Source organism: Suncus etruscus, chromosome 5 (assembly GCF_024139225.1).
Source record: "Suncus etruscus isolate mSunEtr1 chromosome 5, mSunEtr1.pri.cur, whole genome shotgun sequence".
Lineage (NCBI taxonomy): Eukaryota > Metazoa > Chordata > Mammalia > Eulipotyphla > Soricidae > Suncus > Suncus etruscus.
In genome coordinates this window covers 1,031,981-1,055,418 of record NC_064852.1, presented here as the reverse complement: position 1 = coordinate 1,055,418, position 23,438 = coordinate 1,031,981, and the positions used below count along the sequence as shown (strand labels likewise).

The 23,438-nt window shown below is 58.1% G+C and overlaps 1 protein-coding gene across 4 annotated transcripts in view; it reads left to right on the top strand.

Annotated features, from left to right (window-relative positions):
• The window catches only part of DAB2IP (DAB2 interacting protein), a 202,902-nt gene that overhangs the window by 112,857 nt on the left and 66,607 nt on the right, over positions 1-23,438 (top strand). For all 4 annotated transcript variants that reach the window (XM_049773064.1, XM_049773063.1, XM_049773062.1 and 1 more), the window contains exon 3: positions 19,778-19,929. In XM_049773064.1, the coding sequence (XP_049629021.1) occupies positions 19,778-19,929 (152 nt within the window). The remainder of the gene's footprint in view (positions 1-19,777; positions 19,930-23,438) is intronic.

The following is a 23,438-nucleotide window of genomic DNA, read 5'->3' as shown; positions in this document are numbered from 1 at the left end:
TGGGTCACTGTGCGGCTGCTCTCAGTTCAACTCAGCATGGCCCCAGCCCCCAGGGAGGGGGCCCGTGTGGGAGAGACAGCTTCTCCAGGTGTCTCTGGCTCGGCCCAGAGGGGAAGGAAGGGATGAGGAGGTTCGGGATTCATTCGTGGGGCTCCTGTGTTCACACCTCATCTCTCAGTTGTAAAAAAGCACAGTCTTGAAATGTGTGTAGAGAGGTGGGTTTTGTTCTTGACGGTGGCAAAAAGTCTGTCATCCTATTCTTACAATGGATGACATCTTAGGGTACAAACACTGGGACCAGAGTGATACTTGGGATGGGGGGGGTTGGGTCACACCTGGCAGTGCTCAAGGTTACTCCTGGCTCTGCTTTCAGAAATCGCTCCTGGGGCCCGGAGAGATAGCACAGTGGCGTTTGCTTTGCAAGCAGCCAATCCAGGACCAAAGGTGGTTGGTTCGAATCCCGGTGTCCGATATGGTCCCCCGTGCCTGCCAGGAGCTATTTCTGAGCAGACAGGAGTAACCCCTGAGCACTGCCAGGTGTGGCCCAAAAACCAAAAAAAAAAAAAAAAAAATCTCAGAAATCGCTCCTGGCAGGCTCGGGAGACCTTATGGGTCTTATGCCAGGAATAGAACCCGTGTCCGTCCCAGGTCGGCCATGTGTGAACGAACACACTATTGCTGTACTATCACTCCTCTCTTCTCCTGCCCCTGCCCTCTCTTCTCCACTGCTCTGGTGGCCCTCGAGGGAACCAAGGGATGATGGCTTTCCTTGAGGGCCCGAGAGAGAAACTGTCTTCCTTCCCCCATCACGGGGGTGGGGTGGCTCTGCAGCAGGACTGGTCTGGGGTCTGGACGACACCCAATCATGGTGGGGTCTGTGGGGCTTATTCTGTCCTTCCCCTGTGACACTGTCAGGGAAGCGTCACAGCGTGTGACAGCGTCCGGTGGTCATTGCCGAGTCTGGACTCAGCTGTGAGTCAGCCAAGGCTACAGCGGCCACTCGGGCTCGAGAGAGAGCCTGCTTGGAACCCACAGACCCAGGGAAGGTCCTGGCTGAACTCCCTGGACTTGTGAAGCCCCTGGGCTCTGTTTAGGCATGGGTGCCGAGAAGGAACTGTGGGGCCCTGAGCCTCCTGCTGTCTTGTGACATGTCCCAGAGGGGGCCTCTATTCCTGCCCTGAGAGTGAAATAGGGTGCAGGACTAGTCTCTGAGGCGGGGCAGGGATCCCAACCTTCAGCTCTGCAGAGGTGGGAGGTGCAGACTGACATTCTCCCTTCTTGTGTTATCAGCAAACCCTGGGTAAAAAGGGGTGTCAGGATGGGGGGGGGAGAGTGAAGACTAAGCAGCAAGCACCTGCTTCTCTTTCCAAGAGACCTTCAGCTGTGGGGGCCAGAGAGATAGCACAGCAGTAGGGCATTTGCCTAGCATGTGACCAATGACGTGGGAGGGACCCGGTTTGATTCCCGGCATCCCATATGGTCCCCCAGCCTGCAAGGGACGATTTCTGAGTGCAGACCCAGAAGTAACCCCTAAGAACAGCTGGATGGCCCCCAAAAAATCAATCAATCAATCAATCAATAAAGTAAAAAACGAAAAAGACCTTCAGTGCAATACGTACTCCCCTCCACCTGTGCAAGTGAAGTTCACAATTTGATTTGGGGTGTAACAAGAGGGTCTTTTTGAGCAGGAAACCCCTCAGCCTGCTGCCTTCCTTGGACTCAGCTCCCTTCATTGACCTTGAGGTTCTGGGGGGCCCCAGCAGGGAAGTAGCAGAGACACCGGGGAAACCTGACAGCCAGTCGTTCCCTTGTCACAAGTTGAAAGTGGAGAGTCGTGTTTGAAGGCTTCTCTGAAATTAGGTCTTGGGGCTATTTTTTGCGAGCTGGAGGAGACTTGTCGGGAGGGGAACACTCAGGGGGTCGGTTGGCAGAGGCTGCAGATAATCTCGGCACGGGCCAGGGGAGGAAGATCCCAGATGCTTCTCGAAGCGGGCACTTCGAACAGCTCCTTCTTGGGGTGCTTCTCGGTGGTCTGCTCCGGGGTGCTGTGAGAACTCAGAACCAGCGGCAGTCACGGCTGACCTGGCCAGGGTAGGGAAGAATTCTCAGCGAAGGGGTGTGTGTGTCTTTGGGGGCAGGACTTTGACGGCTGCATAGGAGTTTGTCAGTCGAAACGAGCCTGGGGCCCTGTCTGTGTTGCTTGAGCAGGAGAGGCCTGGAGAAGGCTGGAGAGAAAAGTGGGTGACGTTTGAGCTGGACCTCCCCCTAGCGGACACAAGGAGGATGGAAAAGAATAAAGAGGAGGCTCAGGAGGTCTTTGCCCTGGGGATGCTGAGGTTTCTGGCTGCCCCTCCTTCCTCCCCTTAGTGATCATACAATGACATGGTGGTTGGGAGAAACAGGGCGCGCTGGTGCCCAGGTTGGGTTCCCTTTAGCTCTTGCACACTTGAGACTGCTGCGTCTCCCCATCCGCCCCACCAGTGTAACTGTCTTCTGTCCACCTCTGAATCCACCCCAAACCCACAGAGAGAAGCAGACAATTCTGAAGTGCAAAGCAACCTGGGGGCCTGGCATTGCTTCATTCTAGCAAGGTGGGGGCAGCGTCACAGGCTAGGACTGTGGGACCGTGGGCACTTTGGCCCAGGCACAGGGTGCTATGAGGCTGAGGGACAGATGAGAACCTTGTGGAACACCACCCCCCCCACACACACACACACTCTTCCTTTGGAAGGTACACACAGGAAGTTGGGGGGACCAATGAAGGCTCTGTTCATCTTACTCTCCTTCCTTCTCACTGAATCCGAGGGAAGCTCGGTACCATTTTGCATCTCGGCTTCTGTTCCTTTCAGGCATAGACACAGGTATATGAGCAAAACGTGCAGTTTCCCCCGTGGGTACAACTCTCTTCCCCAAACACTGAATCGTCTGGTTCAGCTGCTTCTTGTTTTTTTGTTTTTTTGGGTGGGGGGTGGGGGGGGATACCTGGACCACTCAGGGGTTACTCCAGGCTCTCAGAAATTGTTCCTGACAGGCTCGAGGGACTATATGGGATGCCACGGATTGAACCCAGCTTCGTCCCAAGTTGGCAGTGTGCAAGGCAAACTCCCAACCTCTGTGCTATCTCTCTGACCCTTTAGTTATCTCTAGAGGAAAGACAGACTCAGAGAGGGCAGGTGCCTTTCTCAGGTCACACAGCACTTCTAGATCAGAGCTGGAATTGAGCCTGGTACCTTCCATATTCCTGTTCAATGCTCTTCATCCTGCCATCTCTTCCATGCCACTGAGCCCCCTCCACACATCCGTGGTGTTTTCCAGAGAGGAAGATGATGCCCTACTGGCCTTTCCTGCCCCTCATGCACTGTTATCTCCTGGCCATTGGTCTTGGTACGTGCTACATCTCTCCCACAGTTCAGCTGCCTGAAGGAGGGAGTGACTGTGGGAATCAGGGCTGGCTTTCTGTTTCCTTCAGGGTCTGCCTCCACTCTGCTAAACGAGACAGGACTGACGCTGGACATTGTGATGGTGGACAGGCCCATGGGCAGCCTCGTGGGTCGCAAGAGCCAGCTCTGTCTCTGCATGGGGGGAAACTGAGGCCCAGAGACACCTTTCTGCCGGGGCTCCTGTCCTCATTCCAGGCTAATGCACAATTAATTACACGGTCCCTGCTTGTGCCTATATCCAACTTGTGTGTGTGCGTTTGTGTGTACATTCATGCACGTGTGGGCACGTGCTCAGGGGGCTGCGATGGTGTCTGTGCATGCCACGGTGTGCCTTCTCCTCTTCGCTTGTGTCCCTGCTTGAGGCTGAAGAGGAAACCCGAGTCCCCTGCCCTGGTGAGGGGGGAGCCCAGGAACCCGGAGTGGAGCCCAGGCTTAGGCGGTGAAAGAAAATGCTGGCCGCCATTGAGGCGAGTCCCCCATCCTCAGCGACGCAGACACTCCCCCGCATAGGCGCTGGCCAGGGCACGGCTGGCCTCGGGGCCTGCAGCCTGGGCCAGGGGCTATTTGGTGTTGGAGTTGGTGCCGGAAGCCTGAGACCAGAAAGGTCTGGCAGGGAGGGCTTGACCCCAGGCTTGGGATGTCGTGACCTTCACGGTTGGCAATAGAAAGCAAGAGCAAGATGAGTTGTGGGGGCACTGGGTCCCGCTTCCGGAGTTGGGGGGCGGCCGAGGTAAGGGCCCAGTGGTGTGAGGGAGCCCTGCCCACATGAGAAGCACCTTTCTCTCCCTCCTCTTCATTCTTCGGAAACTTATATATACTTTTTGTTTGTTTTTTGGACCACACCTGTGGCGGTAAGGGGTTCCTCCTGGCCCCGCTCAGAAATCACTCCTGGCTCAGGGAGTCATATGGGATGTGAGGGATCAAACCCACATCTGTCCTGGTCAGCCATGTGCAAGGCAAGCACCCGACCACCGTGCTATCACTCCGGCCACTTCAAGCAGCATCTAAGGCGGTGGTGCTTCAGGGTTTGTGTCTGCTTGTCCCCCTGGCCCACGGAGGGTGCAGCGAGAGTCACAGTCAGCGGGACGAGGGTCACTTAGCTGAAGGGAGAGCAGTGTGGGGGCTGTGGTGTGAGGAGTGGGAGCGCCAGGAGGTCCCTGGCAGAGCCAGCAGGATGGAAAGTCGTAGCAACATGAACAGGGGTTCTCCAGAGCGGGAGGAGAGGCGGGTCAGAGCAGGCCTGTGCAGACCTGGGGCAGCCTGTTTCCTGTCTCCGAGCAGCATCCTGGCCGGGTGGTGCCTCAGTGGATGGAGAGGGGGGTGGAGGATAGAGATGGAGGGAGCAGGTGGGGTACGAGGGAGCCTCTCCACAGCTGAGCTTAGATGTCTCATGGGGGTCAAGGAGGGCAGACCTTATCCCAGAGTCCTACATGTCTGTCTCTAAACATGGGCTGACTAGAGAGATAGCACAGCGGTAGGGCATTTGCCTTGCAGGCAGCCAATCCTGGGTGGACCTGGGTTCAATTCCCAGCATCCCATATGGTCCCCCAAGTCTGCCAGCAGCGAGTTCTGAGTGCAGACCTAGGAGTAACCCCTGAGTGCCACCGGGGCTGGCACAACCCAACACCCCCCCACAAAAAAAATACATGGGCTGCTGGGCATTGCCAGCAGTACCTTCAGGAGCTTGGCTGCCAGCCCAAACCCAAATTAGCACCCTGGACTCAGTGGGGGCCTGTTAGTCGGGTGACCGCGTCACTCACTGGAACCTCCGGCTCTGTTGGAAGGTATTTCGGCTGCAGAGCCGACGTCTCCTGGGGCGGAACAGAGTTTGGACCCTGTCCACACAGCTCCCCTTTGCGACTGCCCAGCTCTGAGCCTCTTTCCTCAGCGTAAAGGGGCTTAGGGACCCCCATCACAGGCCAGCTGTGGCCTGGAATATACCCCGCCCCATCAGTTCATCCTGCAACCCGGGGGAGGGCAGACCCTTATTCACGCTCCCCACACCTGCCTTTCCCGAGTGGCATCACCCCAGAGAGAGCTACGGGGAATAAGTTCCTATACAGAGAGGGGGTGATGGTACTTGCTTATGGCCAATCCTGCTGGACCAATCTCTATCTCTATCTCAGGGGAGGACCAGAGAACCCCAACACCATCTCTTCCTGAATAGACCCTGGGGGAGCTGGAGGTGTTCGTGCAGGGCCCATTCCCGCCAGTGGGGGGCAGCAGAAGGCAGCTAGTCTCAGAACTGAAGGCCCAGGTGTGCGGGGAGCTCCTGGCGCTCCAGGGCCCAGGGCACAGGCTGCAGAGACCCTTGGTCAGAGGGGAAGCTTCGATCCGGGCAGCTGACTGGACCTGGGTGGCTTGTGGCATGTCCCTGCACGCTCCCAGGCTGCTCCGGGGACACCAGGTAGAGCTAGAGAGCAGTTTTGGGTTTTTTTTTTGGGGGGGGGGGGAGGAGGGGGTCACACCCAGCAGTGCTCAGGGGTTACTCCTAGCGCTGCATCAGAAATCACTCCTGGAGACCATATGGGATGCTGGAATCGAACCACTGTCTGTCCTGGGTTGGCTGGGTTGGCCGCGTGCAAGGCAAACACCCTACCACTGTGCTCTCTCTCTGGCCCCAGAGGACAGCTTTGTCTATGTCTTGTTCCGTGTCGATAAAGCTCGAGGTCATCAGTGCTCTGACAGAGAAGGTGGGAGTCCAGGGAGAAGCTGGGTGGGTCAGAGGGAGGCGCCAAGTCCTGTTGACCTGGGTTCAGATTCGCTCCCCCAGCACCTCTTATACCGAGGGGCTCTGGGGGCCTCTTTGCTCCCTCAGGTCAGGCCCAAGGACGGCTCCGTCCTGCATCTCTCCAGGCGCTCGCCCAGCTGAGAGACGGGCACAGTTTCTGTGCCAAGGCAGAGGAGGGTGGTGTGGATGTCCTCCCATGCTGCCTGGTCTCTGTTTAAGCTGAGAACTGGGAGGCCCAGAGAGGGGAGGTAGCTGCCTGGGGTCACACAGGAGTGTGTGGGCCTCCCCAGGAGTCAGAAGGGGTCTGTGGGGGGCAGACCTGGAATAGGAGGGTAGGACCTGCCTCCCTCTTCCCGCCCTGCAGGTCCTCCTCTCCTGGGAGACTGGTGTGGGGCAGAAACCTTTCCTACACTGCTCCCCTCAGGACATTGGGACTGGACCCCAGATATCATCCGTCTGAATTGGGGGGGCAGGCACTGTTTCTGGAGACAGGAGGCCCTCCTTGGAGGTGGCGTCCCACTCTGCTTGGGGCCATGATTTTTCCTGTGCAGTCCTTAAGATATTACACAGGATCTGTAGAGATAGCACAGCAGTAGGGCGTTTGCCTGGCACACTACCAACCCGGACAGACCCAGGTTTGATCCCGGCATCCCGTAGGCTCCTCTGAGCCGGCCAGGAGCAATTTCTGAGTGCAGAGCCAGGAGTAACCCCTGAGTATGGTCCTAAAACAAAAACAAATAAAAAGATACTGTACAGCCAGCCCCAACTGGACAGGTAGCTCTAATGGTATTATACACCCCAGCGGTCCAACCAGCCCCGACCATATAGCCACCCCCAACAAGCTAGCTAGCTAGCTAGCCCTGATGTTACAACCAGCCACCAGCCACCAGCCACACAGCCAGCCCCGAGTCTATACAACCAAAACTGACAGCATTGCTGGTCCAACCAGCCACTATGGAACAACGGGCTCTGGTGGTACGCCCTGCTCTGTTAGTACAACCAGCCCAATGCTGCAGGCTGCTTTAATTAAGTGGTTCAGCCTTAGTGGGACAACCAGCTCTGATAGTACAGCCAGCCTTATTGGTTAAAGCCCCACCCCAACCTTGGCAGCTTCAGGAGGGGAAGCTGATTTTACAGGGCTTTCTTTTTTTTAAGATTTATTTATTTAAAAGATATTTATTTATTTATTTATTTATTTATTTTTATGAATAATTATTTATTTATTTATTTATTTTTGGTTTGGGGGCCACACCCGGCAGTGCTCAGGGGGTTACTCCTGGCTCTGCGCTCAGAAATCACTGCTGGCGGACTCAGGGGACCCTATGGGATGCTGGGATTCGAACCTAGGTCTGTCCCTTGTTGGTATTGTGAAGGCAAACACCGCACCACTGTGCTATCGCTCTTGCCCCTGGCTGTGCCCTCTTATCTCCTCTCTGCTCTTCCCAGGCCCTTGTGCTCCCTGGTTTTTCTGGATCCAGCCCTTCCTTCCCCCCTGCTCTGCTGCTGCAGGGGCCACCCAGGACTAGCGGGGTAGTGCATGGGGTGGGGCTCTTGGACCCCCACCCCCATATAAACACAACTTGAAGCCTCCACAGGCATCTTTCCTGCTGGCAAGCTCTGCCCCTCCCGTTGTCCCTGCGGGCCACCAACGAGGGGTAGATGGAATTGGCCGTGCTAGAGACAACCAGGAAAGATCCGACCAGCCTCCTGTTGGGCAGGTGGGGAGACTGAGTCACAGGGCCACATGCTGAGGGCCATAGCGTGCAATCGTGGAACAGCCGAGTTCTGCAATTATCCATCTCACTAGCCTGGGTCCTGCTCAGTCGCTTCTGGGCTGTGTGTGGCCTGTGCAATGACTTGACTTCTCTGAGCCTCTTAGCCTTGGGCAGGTCATCCGGCAGTGCTGAGGCTGAGCTCGAGAGGCTCAAGTGCTCTCTTGCTGAGCTGCGTACCCGGCCCCTTCTCGGTCTCTGTTCTCATTCTCTCGCTCTCATCCAAGAAGCCCCTGTTCAGAACCTCCCCTCCCCTGGAGCACAGCGCATGCGGGCTGGGAACATGGAGATGGGGACAAAAATCAGTGTCTCCCTCGAGAAGACCTGGGCCTGGTGCCGGCACCTCAGCTATGTTGCCACGGAGGACAGCAGGGAAGACGGGGCGGGAGAGAGGAGAGGCCTTAGCTGGCCAGCGAGGGCTGGAATGACTGAGGTGGCGACTGGGCTCCTCCAGGCCTCTTTGGCGCCTGGCGCTGAGCAAGTGTCAGCTGGCTGGAGGATTTACGGGACCCTGAGTCACTCTCTGGCGCCTCCGGGTTGTCACATCCTTGCCTGAGACTTCAAGAATCTGTGTCTGATGGGCTGGAGAGATAGCACAGCAGAGGGAGTTTGCCTTGCATGTGGTCGACCAGGATGGACGGACCCACGTTTGATTCCCAGCATCCCATATGCTTCCCTGAGCCTGCCAGGAGCGATTTCTGAGCAGTCAGGAGTAAACCCTGAATGCTGCTGGGTGTGACCCCCCAAAGAAAAAACAAAAATAAAATAAAAAATTTTAAAAAGCCTCTGGGAGTGTGTGTGTGTGTGTGTGTGTGTGTGTGTGTGTGTGTGTGTGTGTCTGAGTGTGTGTGTGAGAGAGAGAGAGACAGAGAGAGAGACAGGGAAACTGGAAATTGGTGGTGGGAAGCGTGCGCTGGTGAAAGGACGGGTATTGGAACATTGCATGACTGAAAATCAATCATGAACAACTGTGCATCTCAAGATGATTCAATTAAAATTTATTGATATGGCTCCAGTTGCTAGCCAGGACCGGAGCATAAAGCCCTGGTGGTCTTCAGAATCACCAGGCCCAAGCAGCTTCTTGGGACCGTTCTTGGGACCTAGCACTGGCCCATTGCTAGAAGTGGCCCCTGTCCCTGAGCTCCACTTGGGAGAACGCAGCCCAGTGAAGGAAAAGGCCTTCACAGATGTTCCCAAATTTCCCCCTTTGGATCATGGACGTGTCTGTCTGTCTGCCTGCCTGCCTGCCTGCCTGTCTGTCATGCATTCAGGGAGTATTTCTGGGCCATCTGCCTGATGTACAGCACTAGGTACTGAGGCTGGCCTGGTTCCCATAGTCCTGTGCGGGAAGGGGCGTCTGTAGGCCACAGTCCGTGTGTTCCTGCTCATCTGCCCCAAGACCCGACTTGGTCTCAGGACATGGTTGAGGTCTCTGGGGAGAAGCCAGAGGGAGACAGAGGTTGGGGCTAGAGTGGTAGCCCAGTGGTAGGCCGTTTGCTTTGCACACAGCCAACCCAGGATGGATCTGGGTTCGATCCCCGGCATCCCATATGGTTCTTCGAGCCTGCCAGGAGTGATTTCTGAGCACAGAGCCAGGGGTAATCCCTGAACACCGCCTGGTGTGGCCCAATAAAATCAAATCAAGAGAGGGAGGGGGCCAGAGAGATAGCACAGCGGCAGGGTGTTTGCCTTGCATGCAGAAGGACGGTGGTTCGAATTCTGGCACCCCATATGCTCTGTGAGCACAGAGCCAGGAGGAACCCGAGTGCCACCAGGTGTGCCCCCCCAAAAAAGAGGGAGACGGAGGGACACTGTGGCTACTGGGAAAGGCACCTCCGTCCAGGCTGTAGGCATGGCCCCTGCAAATGCCCTGTGGCCAGGAGGAGCTGATGGTTGCCCAAGTCCCACAGAAGCCGTTGAGGCTGGGGCTGGGGTGTGGGTGCAGAAGTGAGGTGTACAGGGAGGTTGGGGTCCTGGAACTTTTTGCCTCTGGAGTCCTGGGCGCTGTGAGAATGGGTGTGGCTCGGCTCAGAGGCCCCTTGGGAAGCCTTTGCTGAATGACTTGGGGGTGGGGGGCAGCAGGTCTGGAGCTGGGGAAACCAGGCCGGAGGGGGCTGTGGTGAGGCTCGGGAGCCACCCAGAGTGAGCCCTGGGACACCCGTGCACCCCTCGTGCAGGCCGGGAAGGGAGCCCTGAGTGTGGCTGGGTCTGAGCAGTGTCTCGAAGGTGTCTGTCCCCTCCTGGCCCGCTTCCTCTGGCCAGTGGCCCGGCCATCGATCGGCGGCAGCGGTGGCAATGGGGACTGTTGCTGACTCTTCCTGTGTGCCAGCAGACTGGCTCCGTTCTGCACGGTGTCGTCTCTGGGCTCGTGACAGTGGCCGATGAGCTCACTGCTATTGTCCCATCCTCCAGAGGGTGCAAGAGGTCACTGGCCTCCCCTCCTGGTGGGGCATTTGCTTTGGGGATTCCTGAAGACTGAGGCGCCTGAACACCGAGACAAGTGTGTCTGGCAGCGGAATTCCAAGTGGGCAGAGAGGGGGTGTGGGCTGCTGGGCTTGGAGGGAAAGAATTTGGGCTTGGGTGGGGGCCTTGGGCTTGCAGTGGGGGGAGAGGCAGATACAGGAGTTCAGAATGTGGAGGGAGAGAGGGGATAAGAGGGAGGGAGAGAGAGCAGGAGAGAGGGAAAAAGAAAGAGAAGGAGGGGGGAGAGAGAGAGAAACAGAGAGAGAGGGGGGGAGGGAGGGAGGGAGAGGGAAAAGGAGGGAGGGAGCTTATGTGATGAGTGTGGGCCAATTAGATAGCAGACAGGAGACAAGGAGCTGTTTCCTGCCTGGGACCCTGACTCAAGAGCTGGTGTCTGCCTCTTCGCCCTGCCCAAGCGCTTCCCTGGCCTGCTGTGGCATGACCCGGGCACAGTGGGCCACTGTGTGTGGCCTCCTCTCGTGCAAGCCGGATGGCAACTGGGTCCGCGGGTCTCTGTCAGTGGACATGCGTGTCTGTGTCTGCCAGTGTCGTGCTTCTGGGGTGTGTGTGTGTGTGTGTGTGTGTGTGTGTGTGTGTGTGTGTGTGTGTGTGTGTGTGTGTGTGCTCACTGGTCAGCATGCCCGAGTGGGCGTGTGTCCTCATGTGTGATGGCTGCTCTGCGTGCTTTTCTTTGTGGGAAGATTCCTCACACGTGGGCGTGCATGTGCGTCCTTGACCTTCAGCGTGTTCCTCCCCCACAGGCACTCATGTCGAGCCGTGTTATCCCGCCACTGTTTTAACGGGAAGCCGGCCAGTGCACCCGGCCCCCCCTGCCTGGTCCTCTGGGCCCATGGAACCAGAATGTGGGGGGATCCCTAAGTCCCCAGCTGCCATTTCTGCCTAAACTGGAGATTTTTGGGGGGAGGGGGCGAGGGAGGACCCTGTTGGGAATGAGGGAGGGTTTGCCAGGCACTGGAAGGCCTGTGAGTGGGAGGACCAGGAAGGTCCGGCTCAATCTGGGCTTAAGATGTCCCATCTGACACCTGTCACAGCCTGGCGTGCTCCGTGAGTCATCTGTCCCAGGACCTGCTAGCACGGTGCCTGTGTCCCAGGCCCAGAGCCCAGGGTAGGCAGGCAGGAGGGAGCATGTTTCTAAGGGGTTCGTTCGACCTGCACCTCTCACTCTGAATTCAATGGCATTGGTTTTTGGGTTTTTGTTTTTTAATGTTTGTTTTTTGGGCTCTACTGGCAATGCTCATGGATTCCTCCTGGTTCTGTGCTCAGAAATTGCTCCTGACAGGCTCAGGATACCATATGGGATGCCGAGGATCGAACCCAGGTCCGTTCTGCGTCAGGCACATGCAAGGCAAATGCCCTGCCGCTGTGCTCTCTCCAGCCCTCACTGGCACTATTGAGTCCTGGCATGGCTGAGCCAGCTTGGCAGGTGGCACCCCAAACCTTTGAGGGCCCTGAAACATAGGTTCAAGACCAGAGTCCATCACTTACCCACCCACCCTGGCACAGAAGGGGAGGTGGGAGCCTGGCATCGGGAAGGAAGCGTGTGTGGGTGGGAGAGCACCATGTGGGGACAGAGGGCCTCAAAGCTCTACCCTGCCCTGGGCGTCCAGAGGAGTCCCTGCCTGCTGGGCCTGCTGCTCTGATTGTACCAAGGAACCTTCACATCTTGACGCACCCCTAAACCAAAAACCCTGGGAGCAGGGCGATAATTCCCCCCACGGTGGGGCTGTGAGGGGTTCTTGCCTCCCTCTTACTTAGGTGACGTTTTCTGAGCAGAGTCCTGGAAAGTTTCGTGCCCAGGACCACAGCTGCCTTTGCTAATGCTTCTTGTGCGGGTGCAGGCCAGAGGGGAAGAACAGGTGGGCAGGAATGCTGGAGGTTCAGCTTCCGTGCCCAGCGCAGGCAGGGCCCTCCCCAGGTACCCATGTGGCCCCCTGCCCACTGTCCATTTCAGCTGGCCGGGCTGGCACTTAGGGGTCCAGGCTGGCCTGGTGATGCCCCTGTGGCCGAGAAGGAAGTGGCCTGGGTGGAGCCCCAGCTGATGCCAGGCTGATGTTCTGTGTGGTTTGCGAGTCTTGGCTGCGGGCTGTCAGCCCTGCTGGGCCGAGGTCTCCTTGGGGTTGGCCAGGCTGAGTTTGGTCCTCACTTGTTTTGCTCTGGCTGACTTTCGGTACCTTATGTGGGAAGGGAGCTGAGTGGTCAGTGCCTGTGTGTGTGTGTGTGTGTGTGTGTGTGTGTGTGTGTGTGTGTGTGTGTACACCCCTCCACCACTCCATGTATAGAGATCACTGCCCTGCTTACAGGCTGAGGACTCTCCTGGCCCAGCTCGGTCATCTCACTGCTGGGCTGGTTTCAGCATGTGGCTCAACCTCTCTGAACCTCCATAACCCCATATCACACTGGGTTGCAATGCCCAAGAGTTCCCTTGCATAGGGCGGATGACCCTTTGGGGTAAGGAAGGGCTCAGGGAGTGCCCAGTCATAGCCACTTGAAGGGCCCATGTTTTGCCACTGAATCCTAGTGCCTAGGATCGAAATAGCGCATACACAGTTACCTGAGGAAACTCTGAGAACCCCTGAGAACAGCCTTGGCAGTGGGGTTTGGGGCCTGAGGTTGGGGTTTGAGAACTTGCATTTTGGGGTTGGAGAGATAACACAGCGGTAGGGCAGGGCGTTTGCTTTGCCGACCTGGAAGGGACCTGGTTTGATTCCCGGCATCCCCTGTGGCCCCCAGCCTGCCAGGGGTGATTTCTGAGTGCAGAGAGAGCCAGAAGTGCCCCCCTAGCACCACTGCATGTGGCCCAAAAACCAATCAATCAATCAATCAATAAAATTAAAAAAAAAAAAGAACTTGCATGTCCAGCCTGGCCCACACTGACCTGCCTTCATTTAGACCGCGGGGCATTTGAATCCCCTGACGCATGATCATACAGGACGGTGGCCTCTGGGGCAGCTAGAGGGAGGACCAGAGGCTGCCCAAAGGGAGAGCCTGAGTCCTATTAAAGGAGTGAGAACATTGGGTACCCCATCTGGGGTGGGGGTATGCTGCTGGCCCCGCTTAGAGCGTTTTGTACCTGGAGACTCTGTGAGGTGGGAAAAGGTGCTTGTTGAGGACCAGAGCCCCATGGTGCAGCGGTTAGGGTGCTTGCCTTGCATGCGGCAGACCCAGATTTGATCCCTGGCATCCCATATGGTCTCTTGAGCACTGCCACGAGTAATTCCTGAATGCAGAGACCAAAGTGAGTCTGGAGCCACACACACACACACACACACACACACACACACACACACACACACACACACACACACACACACAATAAAACATAAAAACAAGCCAGAAAAAGGTGCTTATTGAGTTAACTCTAAACAACCAAGTGTGATGATATTCAGTACTCTGGAGCGACATTCAGGTGTCCCCTGGATCTGCACCTAGCCTGTCCCTCTCCCGGGCAATCCCGCCAGCCTCCTGCCCTTGTCACAGGGCCCCAAACTCTGTCTTGCCAGGCAGGAGGTCACAGAGTCACATCCGGCTCAGCCTGAGAAAGCCAGCTGGTGGCTCCACAGCTGGCCAGCCCCACCCTGTACTCACGGCCTCCCACTTCCCAATTCCCTGGGACACTGCACTGCCCTTTGTTCCCCCTCTCCCCCCCCACCCCACCCCTAGATCCGGCTTCCCCAGGACTCACTTTCCAGGCTTGAGGAGGAAGGTGGTGAGACCAACAGGTCTGGTGGGGTGGTCAGGGTAGAAAGAAAGGGACAGTGTCAGGTCCCAGGGGTGTGAGGAGCAGTGACAACCTCAGGAGAGGGGGTGTCCAAAACCCAGGATGGCCGGGAGTGGTGGTGGAGCGGTGGAGGCCACCTCCAAACTTCACGGTTCCCTTACGCTCAACACAGAAACTGCCCCTGGGATGTGTTTGTGCTTTTGTTTTGGAGCTTCGCCCGGCAGTGCTCCGGGTTGGTTCACTCCTGGCTCTGTACTCGGTAATGGCTCCTGTTGGACTCCGGGGACGATGTAGGATGCTGGAGATTGAATCCAGGTCAGCTGTGTGTAATGCAAAGTGTCTTTACATGTAGGTACCCAGGGGACCTTCTCTGGCTCTCAAACAGCCCTGAACCCCTAAGCATGGCTTGAGTGCCGCGCCCCAAGTAAAGAGCCAAAGAAGGAACGAGTTTGCCCACCGGTCCTCCCTCACCCAAGGATGAACAGGATGATCTGACTTCAACATCAATGGGTCCATCCCTCTCCTGCGGCCTGAGTTCGGAGCTTGTAAAGGGACAAGAGGGAAGGCTCAGCCAGGGCTGCCCCAGACCTCCACCTAACCCAGAAAGTTAGGCAGAGAGATGCTTGTGAGGCGGGGGTCTATGGAACCTCGCCGTGTGACACTCCCTAGGCTTCTCCCTCCACACCTCTTTTTGTTATTATTAATATCTTTATTTAAGCACCATGATTACAAACATGACTGTAGTTGGGTTTCAGTTATAAAAAAGAACACTCGGGCCAAAGAGATAGCAGGGAGGTAAGGCATTTGTTTGCCTTGCATGCAGAAGGATAGTGGTTTGAATACCGGCATCCCATATGGCCCCCCTGGGGAGCCTGCCAGGACCGATTTCTGAGTATAGAGCCAGGAGGAACCCCTGAGCGCTGCCAGGTGTGACCCAAAAACCAAGAATAAATAAATAAATAAAATAAAAAAGGACACCCCCTTCACCAGTGCAATCTTCCTGCCACCAATGCCCCTAATCTCCCTCCTCCCTCACCCGCTTCCTGTCTTCGAGGCAGGCATTCTACTTCTCTCACTTATTAAGATCGGCATGATAGTTGTCAGTGTAGTTATTTCTCTCCCTGCACTCACCACTCTTTTTTTTTTGTTTTGTTTTTGGGCCACATCCGGTGGTGCTGAGGGGTGACTCCTGGCTGTCTGCTCAGAAATAGCTCCTGGCAGGCACGGGGGACCATATGGGACACCGGGATTCGAACCAACCACCATCTTTGGTCCTGGATCGGCTGCTTGCAAGGCAAATGCCACTGTGCTCTCTCTCTGGGCCCCCACTCACCACTCTTTGTGCTAAGCTTCATATCATGGGCCGGTCCTCCCAAACCTCATCTCTCTTGTCTCTGGGTATCACCTCTTGTCTTGTAGCCTCTGATTTTTGAGCCCTGTGCTAGGTCCTGTGTTGGGTGTTGAGGAGTTAGTGGGACTCTATAAAATTACCCCCCACACCGCATCTCCAAGTCCAGGGGAACAAGTCTGAATCAGGGTCACTCGTGAAATACTCCAAAGTAGGCTAAGGGTGAAACGTGGAGTCTATCCGTCTTCTACCTCGGATAGAGAGCAAGCTGCCTGCCAGAACTGCCATTTTTATTGAGTCCAGAGACCACCCCAGGGTGGGGCAGTAAGAACAGAATAAGAGCAAAAAGCTCAGGCTCTCCTGAGCCAGTCCGGCCCAGGTTTTCAAGGAAGACCATCTCAATCTCTGTTTGGGGGTAAATTCAAGTTGTAAACAAACATATAGGGGAACCAGGGATGATCTTTGTTTTGGGTAAAATCAGGTGTAGGGGCCTGGAGTTATAGCACAGCAGTAGGGTGTTTGCCTTGCACACAGCTGGCCCGGGATGGTCCTGGATTCAATCCTCAGCATCCCATACAGTCCCCAGAGACTGCCAGGAGCCAAAGCGCCAGGAGTAACCCCTGAACGCTGCCGGATGTGATCCAAAAAAAAAAAAAAAAACAAAAATTAAAAAACAAATTAAGGTGTAACCTAACAGGACTCCTCCCATTCCATCTTTAGAATCTCTCTACTCAGCCTTTTATTTCGTAATTATTGTTTGCTTTGGGGGCCTGTCCCGGAAGTGCTCCGGGATGTTACTCCTGGCTCTTCCAGGCTTGGCTCCGGCTCCGGTGGTGCCCGGGACCCAGGCTGTGCCAGAGAATGAACCAGGGTGCCTGCATGCAATGCATGACCCGTCCAGGAGTCCAGCACCCCCACAACCACCCCTACCTCCTCTTGGAAACATGGACTCTGCTTCTCTTGAAAATGATGGTGAGGGGCTGGAGTGATAGAACAGCAGGAGAGCGTTTGCCTACATGTGGCCTACCCAGGACGATCCCGGATTCAATTTTCAGCATTCCACATGGTCCCCTGAGTCTGCCAGGGGAGTACAGAGCCAGGAGGAATCCCTGAGAGCCACTCACTGGGTGTGGCCCAAAAGCCGTAAAAGAAAGAAAATGATTGCTGTCATCATGCCCAGCACCCAGTGGCCACCGTGTAAAGGGCAAACCAATAGGTGGTGGGCAGAGCTTCTATAGACCAGGCTGGGTGGGGTGGCAGAAGACAAAATCAGGGAAGTTTCCGGGCCAGAGAGATAGCACAGCGGTAGGGTGTTTGCTTTACAAGCGGCCGACCCAGGACCAACGGTGGTTCAAATCCTGGCATCCCATATGGTCCCCCGTGCCTGCCTGCCAGGGGCGATTTCTGAGCGCAGAGCCAGGAGTAACCCCTGAGAATGGCCGGGTGTGACCCAAAAGCCAAAAAAAAAAAAATCAGGGAAGTTTCTTGGGTGCAGCAGCTGTCCAAAAACCCACTAAGAACAGCCCTGAGGAGAGGGGTGGGTGAGAGGAAGTGAGTGACATGAGTCCCATTCAGTCTCCCAGAGAGAAGAAAAAAATCTTTTTTTTTTTTTTTAATTTTTAAAGCTCAGAAATAGGATAGAGCTGTCATTCTGGCTCCATAATGAGCCCCATAAATTGCGAGACATGTTTCATGGTTTCTTTGTACCCAGAGAGTGTAAAAAATTGTGAAATTTTCCTCGGGGTGGGAAGTGAAAACCACGCCAAAGTACAAGCCTGCTGGGGGACTTGCTTGCCAGCACCACCTGTGAGAGCAGAGCCGATCCGAGTCAGCCAGGTGTACCCCTATTTCCCCGCCCCCCAATTCTGGATGGAGGCCAGGGCCTGGAGCAGGGAGCTCTGTGGAGGTGTGAGCGTCTGCCTGGCCTGCCAGAATTCGGGCTTCCTCTCAATTAGATGTGGCCTTGTCTATGGGTCACCCCTCTGGGGGCACCTAAGAGATTTGCACCTGTAAGGGCTCCTAGATAGGTAGTAAGAACTGATGCCAATGGGGAGAGGTAAGTGGGCATCCTGGCTAGGGGGGGTCTTCTGTTGTTTTGGGGGTATTTTGGGGCCACACCCTGCAGCCATATCCTGGCTCTGTGCTCAAACATTGCCCCTAGCTCGGGGGACCATATGGGATGCTGGAGATTGAACCTGTGTTCGTCTTGGGTCAGCCACGTGCAAGGCAGACGCCCTACCACTGTGCTACCACTCCGGCCCCTAAGTAGGCCTTTTGGAGGAGGTGGCTTTTCTGTTGGTTTCTGGATGTTCAGGATCCTTTCGGGTGGCCCCAGGGAAAGAGATCGTGATGGATGAGGAGGAAGAGGAGGGGGAAGAGCTGAGGAGACGGCTCAGAGGCAGAGCACATGTTACTGGCATCCTTGTGTGCTGATCTGCATTCGATATCTGGCATTGCAAAAATAAATAAGAAAAAGAAAGGATAAAAATAAAGTTGGGGGGATTTTGGGTCACACTGGAATGACTCGAGGCTCTGTGCTCAGAAATCACTCCTGGCAGGCTCGGGGCTCCTATGGGATGCTGGGCATCGAATCTAGGTTGACGGTGTGCAAGGCAAAGGCTCTACCCACAGTACTATCGCTTTGGCCCCCCACGAAAAATACCTTTTTGAAAGGCATGAGAAAGCTGGGGTTAGAGGAGGCTGGGCTGGATGGGGTGGGCAGCTGTGAGTCTTGTGGAAACAGCCTTGGAGGGAGGCAGGCCTGGAAACTGTTTCCCAGGCGGGGATTCCGCCTCTCTGAGCAAGATCTTCGTTTCGACCCTTTTGGTCTGGTTTTCGGACGTGGTGTGGAGGTTGACCTGCTCCTTGCTAGAGTTTGGGGACCCGAGAGGGGGTCCGTTTCTAACTCGGGGAGGAGCAATCGGCCAACCCTCCTGGGTGGGCAGAGAGTACCGCTGGCCCTGCTGTTCTGTGGGGGTCCCACTGGGGGATGAGCCGCTTTGCAGTTGGGCTCAAGTGAGAAGTGAGACCGAGCGACTCTCCATCCATCCACCTGAAATTCAGGGGGGCCGGTGACTTCCAGAAAACTGTCCCCTCCCCACAACTTCCCAGTTTTTCCCCCTCCACTGTCTCCTGCAGCCCCCAAATCCAGGATGCCCTAGATTTTTTTTGTGATCCCCTCATTTGAGCTCCGCCTCCTCCCTTTAGATGTGCTCCCTAACCCTCCTCCCTGGGCCTCAGCACTCTGGGCACGGGGGTGCCAGTCTCTAAGCCCCAAGGGGGGCAATCTGGGCTCCTGCTGCTCCAGTCGGGGGTCCCTTGCTAGCTGGCCCGGTGGGGTCTAGGCATTCTGGGGAGGGCCAGGGGCCCCACCTCGAAGTGCAGTGACCCTGGGCTGCATCCGAACGGGAGCCCTGAAGCCTGACCCCCTGCCTCCGTGTCCCCCATCCCTCCTGGCCCTTGTAAGGGACTCAGAGAACATCCCTGGGAGCTGGGCAGGTCAGGCGCTGGGAGGGTGTGTGTGTGTGTGTGTGTGTGTGTGTGTGTGTGTGTGTGTGTGTGTGTGTGTGTCTGGATGGGTGGGTGCCCAGGTGTGTGTGTGTCTGTGTCTGTGTGTGTGTGTCTGGATGGGTGGGTGGGTGGGTGCCCAGGTGTGTGTGTGTGTGTGTTTCTGGATGGGTGGGGGGTGCCCAGATGTGTCTGTGTGTGTGTGTCTGTGTGTGTCTTTGTGTGTGAGTTTCTGGATGGGTGTGTGGGTGCCCAGGTGTGTGTGTCTGTGTGTGCGTGTGTGTGTGTGTGTGCGTGTGTGTGTGTGTGTGTGTGTGTGTGTGTGTCTGCGGGTGGGTGGGTCCTTGCATGCGGCTCGGCCGGGCTGGGCTCGGCCGGCTCGGCGTCGCCCGGCAACGGCGGCTCAGGGGGCGGCGCCGAGGGGCGGGCCGGGCTCTGCGCTGGGCTGGGCCGGGCCGGGCCGGGCCGGGTCGGGGCCGGGGCCGGGGCCGGAGCCGAGCAGGAGCAGGAGCAGGAGGCGGCGGCGGCGCTGGCTGGGCCGGGCCGGGCCGGGCCGGGCCGGGCCTGCGCTGCTGCTGCTGCTGCCGCTGCCGCTGCCGCTGCCGCTGCCTCTGCCTCTGCCTCTGCCTCTGCCTCTGCCTCTGCCTCTGCCTCTGCCTCTGCCTCCCCTTGTGCAGCCCGCTCGGGCGGGGGCGGGCGTCGCGGAACCGGGCCGGAACCGGCGGCGGGGTCCCCGCGGGCCGGCCGGGCGCTAACCGCCTCCTTGTCGCCGGCCAGGGCTTCCTCAGCCGCCGCCTCAAGGGCTCCATCAAGCGGACCAAGAGCCAGCCCAAGCTGGACCGGAACCACAGCTTCCGACACGTCCTGCCCGGGTTCCGGAGCGCCCACGCCGCCAGCGCCAGCCCCGGCCCCGGCGCGGACCATGACAGGTGAGCAGCGGACAAAGGGGCGCGCCTGGGCGGGCGGCGGGCGGCGAGGGAGGCGCCGCGGGGCCCCCGATGGGCCCGGGCCGGGGACGCTCCGGGAGGCGGCTCCAGCCGCTGGGACCCAGCCCGCCCACCACCCGCCCAAGCACGCCCCGGGGGCCCCGGCCGGCCCCGAGCTCCCCGGGCTCCCGCTCTGGCTCCCATCCAGAGGTGCACATCTGGACGGGAGACGAAGCACATCTGCTCAAGGAGGGCGAGCGGTGGGCGCTGCGAGGCCTCTCCCCGTCCGCCTGGGGACGAGCCGAGCTGGAATGGGATGGGACGGCTTGGGCGCGGCACGGCACGGCATGGCACCGATGGGCAGCACGGGGGATGAATGGACCCCGAGGCGGCCCCCAGGGGTGTCCCCCTCCCTGCCCCCCTCACCCACCCGCGTCTCCTCTCCCCCGGGCGAGGCCGGCGGCAGGTGTGCAGATTCCGGCAGCCGTGGGACCAGGCAGGCTTCGGCTCGCAAGGACAAGCCCTTTACCGTCCGAGCCCGGGGCTCGGGGCTCAGAGGGGCCACGGGGCGGTCGCAGCCTGGCAGGAGGTGGGGGGGCTCACGACAGCCTCTCGGGTTCCCACCCACCCACCCACCCTCCTGCCTGCCCCAGCCAGGCGGCACCTTGGCTCGGGCACGGCCGGTGGTGGACTCGTTCCACTGCCAGTCACAACGTGTTCCTCCCGCTGGGCTTGGTGGAGGTGAAAGGACGGGCAGGGCACCTTTTTCGGGGGGGCCTTCAGCTTTTCGGGGGGCTTCTGAGCACACCCCTTCACCCACCAACCTCTGCCTGGCTGGGCCAGCGCGCAAGGCAGGTCACTTGGCCCTCCCTGCTGAGGGGAGAAGAAAGACGCCTCTCCCCCGTCCCCTGATCCCCGTGAGGACAGGACAGGAGCACAACTCACAGGCACTCACAACTCCGGATCCAGGTCGGGGACCCTCCGGCTGACCCCGGAATTGTGGAATTGTCCCGGGTGCTTCCACCGCCCCAGCCATCTGCACCCCTTCCTCACTCTCCTCAGCCCCGTGCAGCCTCTCCCTTCAGAATCCTCCCTGCTGCCTGTCCCGGCCACCAAGCCCAGCCCAGAGGCAGAGGCAGGACCCCCTCGGCCGTTCCCTGCCAACCCCGGGTGCCCCAGGGGACCAGGCGTGCCCTGGCAGGAACAGAGGGAGCGTGCAGCCAGGCCAGGCACAGCCACTGCGTCTTGGAGGACCGCGCTCCCCATCTTTGTTATTGTCTGGGCGCAGGCCACCTTCTTTCCTGCCTCCTGCCTCCCTCCCTCCGTCCTGGGGGGACCCCGTGCCCCCAGCCTGCAGGCCTTCTCTCCCACTGGAGCATGCCCTTCTCGGCGTTTTCCTTGGCAGGGGCCAGGACCCTCTGCGCCCGCATGCGGGGGCTTGTGTACGTACCCCGTTTTTGTGTGCATGCATGTGCCGGTTGGTTGGACCCTGGAGGGAGCGCCGCTGCCCTCCTGGGAGCGGGTGGCGTGCTGCGTGGCATGTTGCCTCTCCCTATGCCTCCCCCCACCTTCACCCCACCCCGAGAAGTGCTGGGACTCGGGCACAGGCACCCTGACCCCCGGGCGGCTTCCGCCCAGCTCGGTTGCAAATCAGGATTTTCCAAAGGAGGGAGCATGGGGGGGGGGGGCTGGGAAGGCAAAGACAAGCTATCTCTGGAATCGGGGGACAGTGGAGGCAAGCATCGCTCTCAGGCAGCCGGGCGGATAGCTCTGAATTCTCTGTTCGTGAAATCTGGTCTGGTGGCTTCTCAGGCATGGGAAGAAGGGTGTCCTGATTTTTTTAACCCCCCCCCCCCAGATGGGAAGAGGACGAGTTTGAAATTCTCTGCCTGGCCTTGGGAGCCAAAATCAGGGCTTCCTACACTTGGGGGTCTCCTGCTTGGGTGTTGGGGTGGGAAGCGTGCGTGATCTCTCCTGCCAGGTATTTCTCTGGGGGGCGGCCTCCGGAGTTGACTGAGTCGAAGCAGCCTTGGGGGTCACCCTCCCTACCTCCCACACTCGTTGTCAGGTCCCCCTGCCAGGGTCCCAGGTGATTGTTGTGTACCTGTCTGCTGGTCTGTCTGCTTGTGCTGTTAGAATCGGGACAAAGCCTGCTCTGGAGGGGCGCAGCTGGGAGAATGGAGGGGATGTTCGGCATCTTGGGGTTCCTTGGGACCCCCTCTGGGTGGCTTTGCCTCTGGCTGGCGAGAGGCAGAGGTCAGTGCAGTGCAGACTGGAGTCTCACTCTGGGGCTGGGAGTGGGGGCCAGGAGGCTCCCAGACTGTCCTGTGTATGTGAGAGGGTTCTGGCCCTCCCGTGTCAGGATACAGCCCCCCCCCCCCCGGTGCTCCGGCGGTCACTTGGGGCTCTGAGTGACTTTGGGGGCACCTCTGGCGGTGGCCGCTGGGCGGCTTAGCCGAGCAGTGGCTGGCGGGGAGGCGGGGCTTTTGGGGCCGATTTTTCTAGAGATGTGGGAGGCCAGCTGGTTCTGTGCTGGGACTTGTCTGTGCCCAGGAAAGGAGATGGTCTGGGGGTGGGGACACGGAGCTGGGCTGGGGAAGGGGGCGCAGGTTCGACCCCTGGACAGGGGTACTGGTGGGCACGGGGTGGCGGGGGCAGCTTAGCAGTCGGTTTCTCTCTAAAGCCTTTCTGGAGGGAGGTTCCCGCCAGACCCCCCAAGCCCCTTCAGACTCTGACTTCTCAGAGATTTAGGAAAGGTCAGGTTGAGAGGGTCCCCCAGCTGCCCCCTCAGAATGCTTCGCCTTTGCCGCAGGTGGTGTCACTGCCTTGCTGGTCAAAAGCACCGGAGGACGTGGCAGATCTGCCTTCCCCAATGATCTATTTCCAAACCACTCTTTTATTTTTAGTTATTTATTTATTTATTTATTTTCCTGAGTAATGAGGAGGGTCAGAGACACTCTTCCGCTCTCCTCACCCATCCCTCTCCTCCCTGACACTTTCCCGGTGACTGGCACCCACATGCACGCCAGGACTCTGGCCCACTCGTGCTCCCCTGGTCCCCCAATCCCTGTCATTACTCCCAAGAGCCTCGACCCCTAACCCCTGCCGGTTTTTGCAGCTGGCCCAGTACCAGGCTTGTCTCATAAGCACGGTGGCACCTGTGGGCCTGAGATCAGTCACTGCTTCCTGGGTCTGTGTGTGGTGGCTGGTGTTCCCTCAACCAGAGGCTGAAAGTTGCTGGGGTGCTCCAGTAGCCCGCCCCCCCCCCCAGAAGATTAGGGACCATCATTGAAGTGAGGACTTTTGGGACCCTTCAGTAGCCTGAATCAGGAGTGGGTGACGTGACTTGGGGTCAGGCAGGCCCAGAGGCGGGAGAGACGTCGTGGTGGGAATATGAGAGAAGATGACATGATATCCCATTGCCTGCTTCAGCTGCTGACAGTTGATGGAGACCAGGAGCCAGGATGGAGACCCAGCCTGGCTTTCCTTCTCCTTCTTCCTGGGCAAGTCAC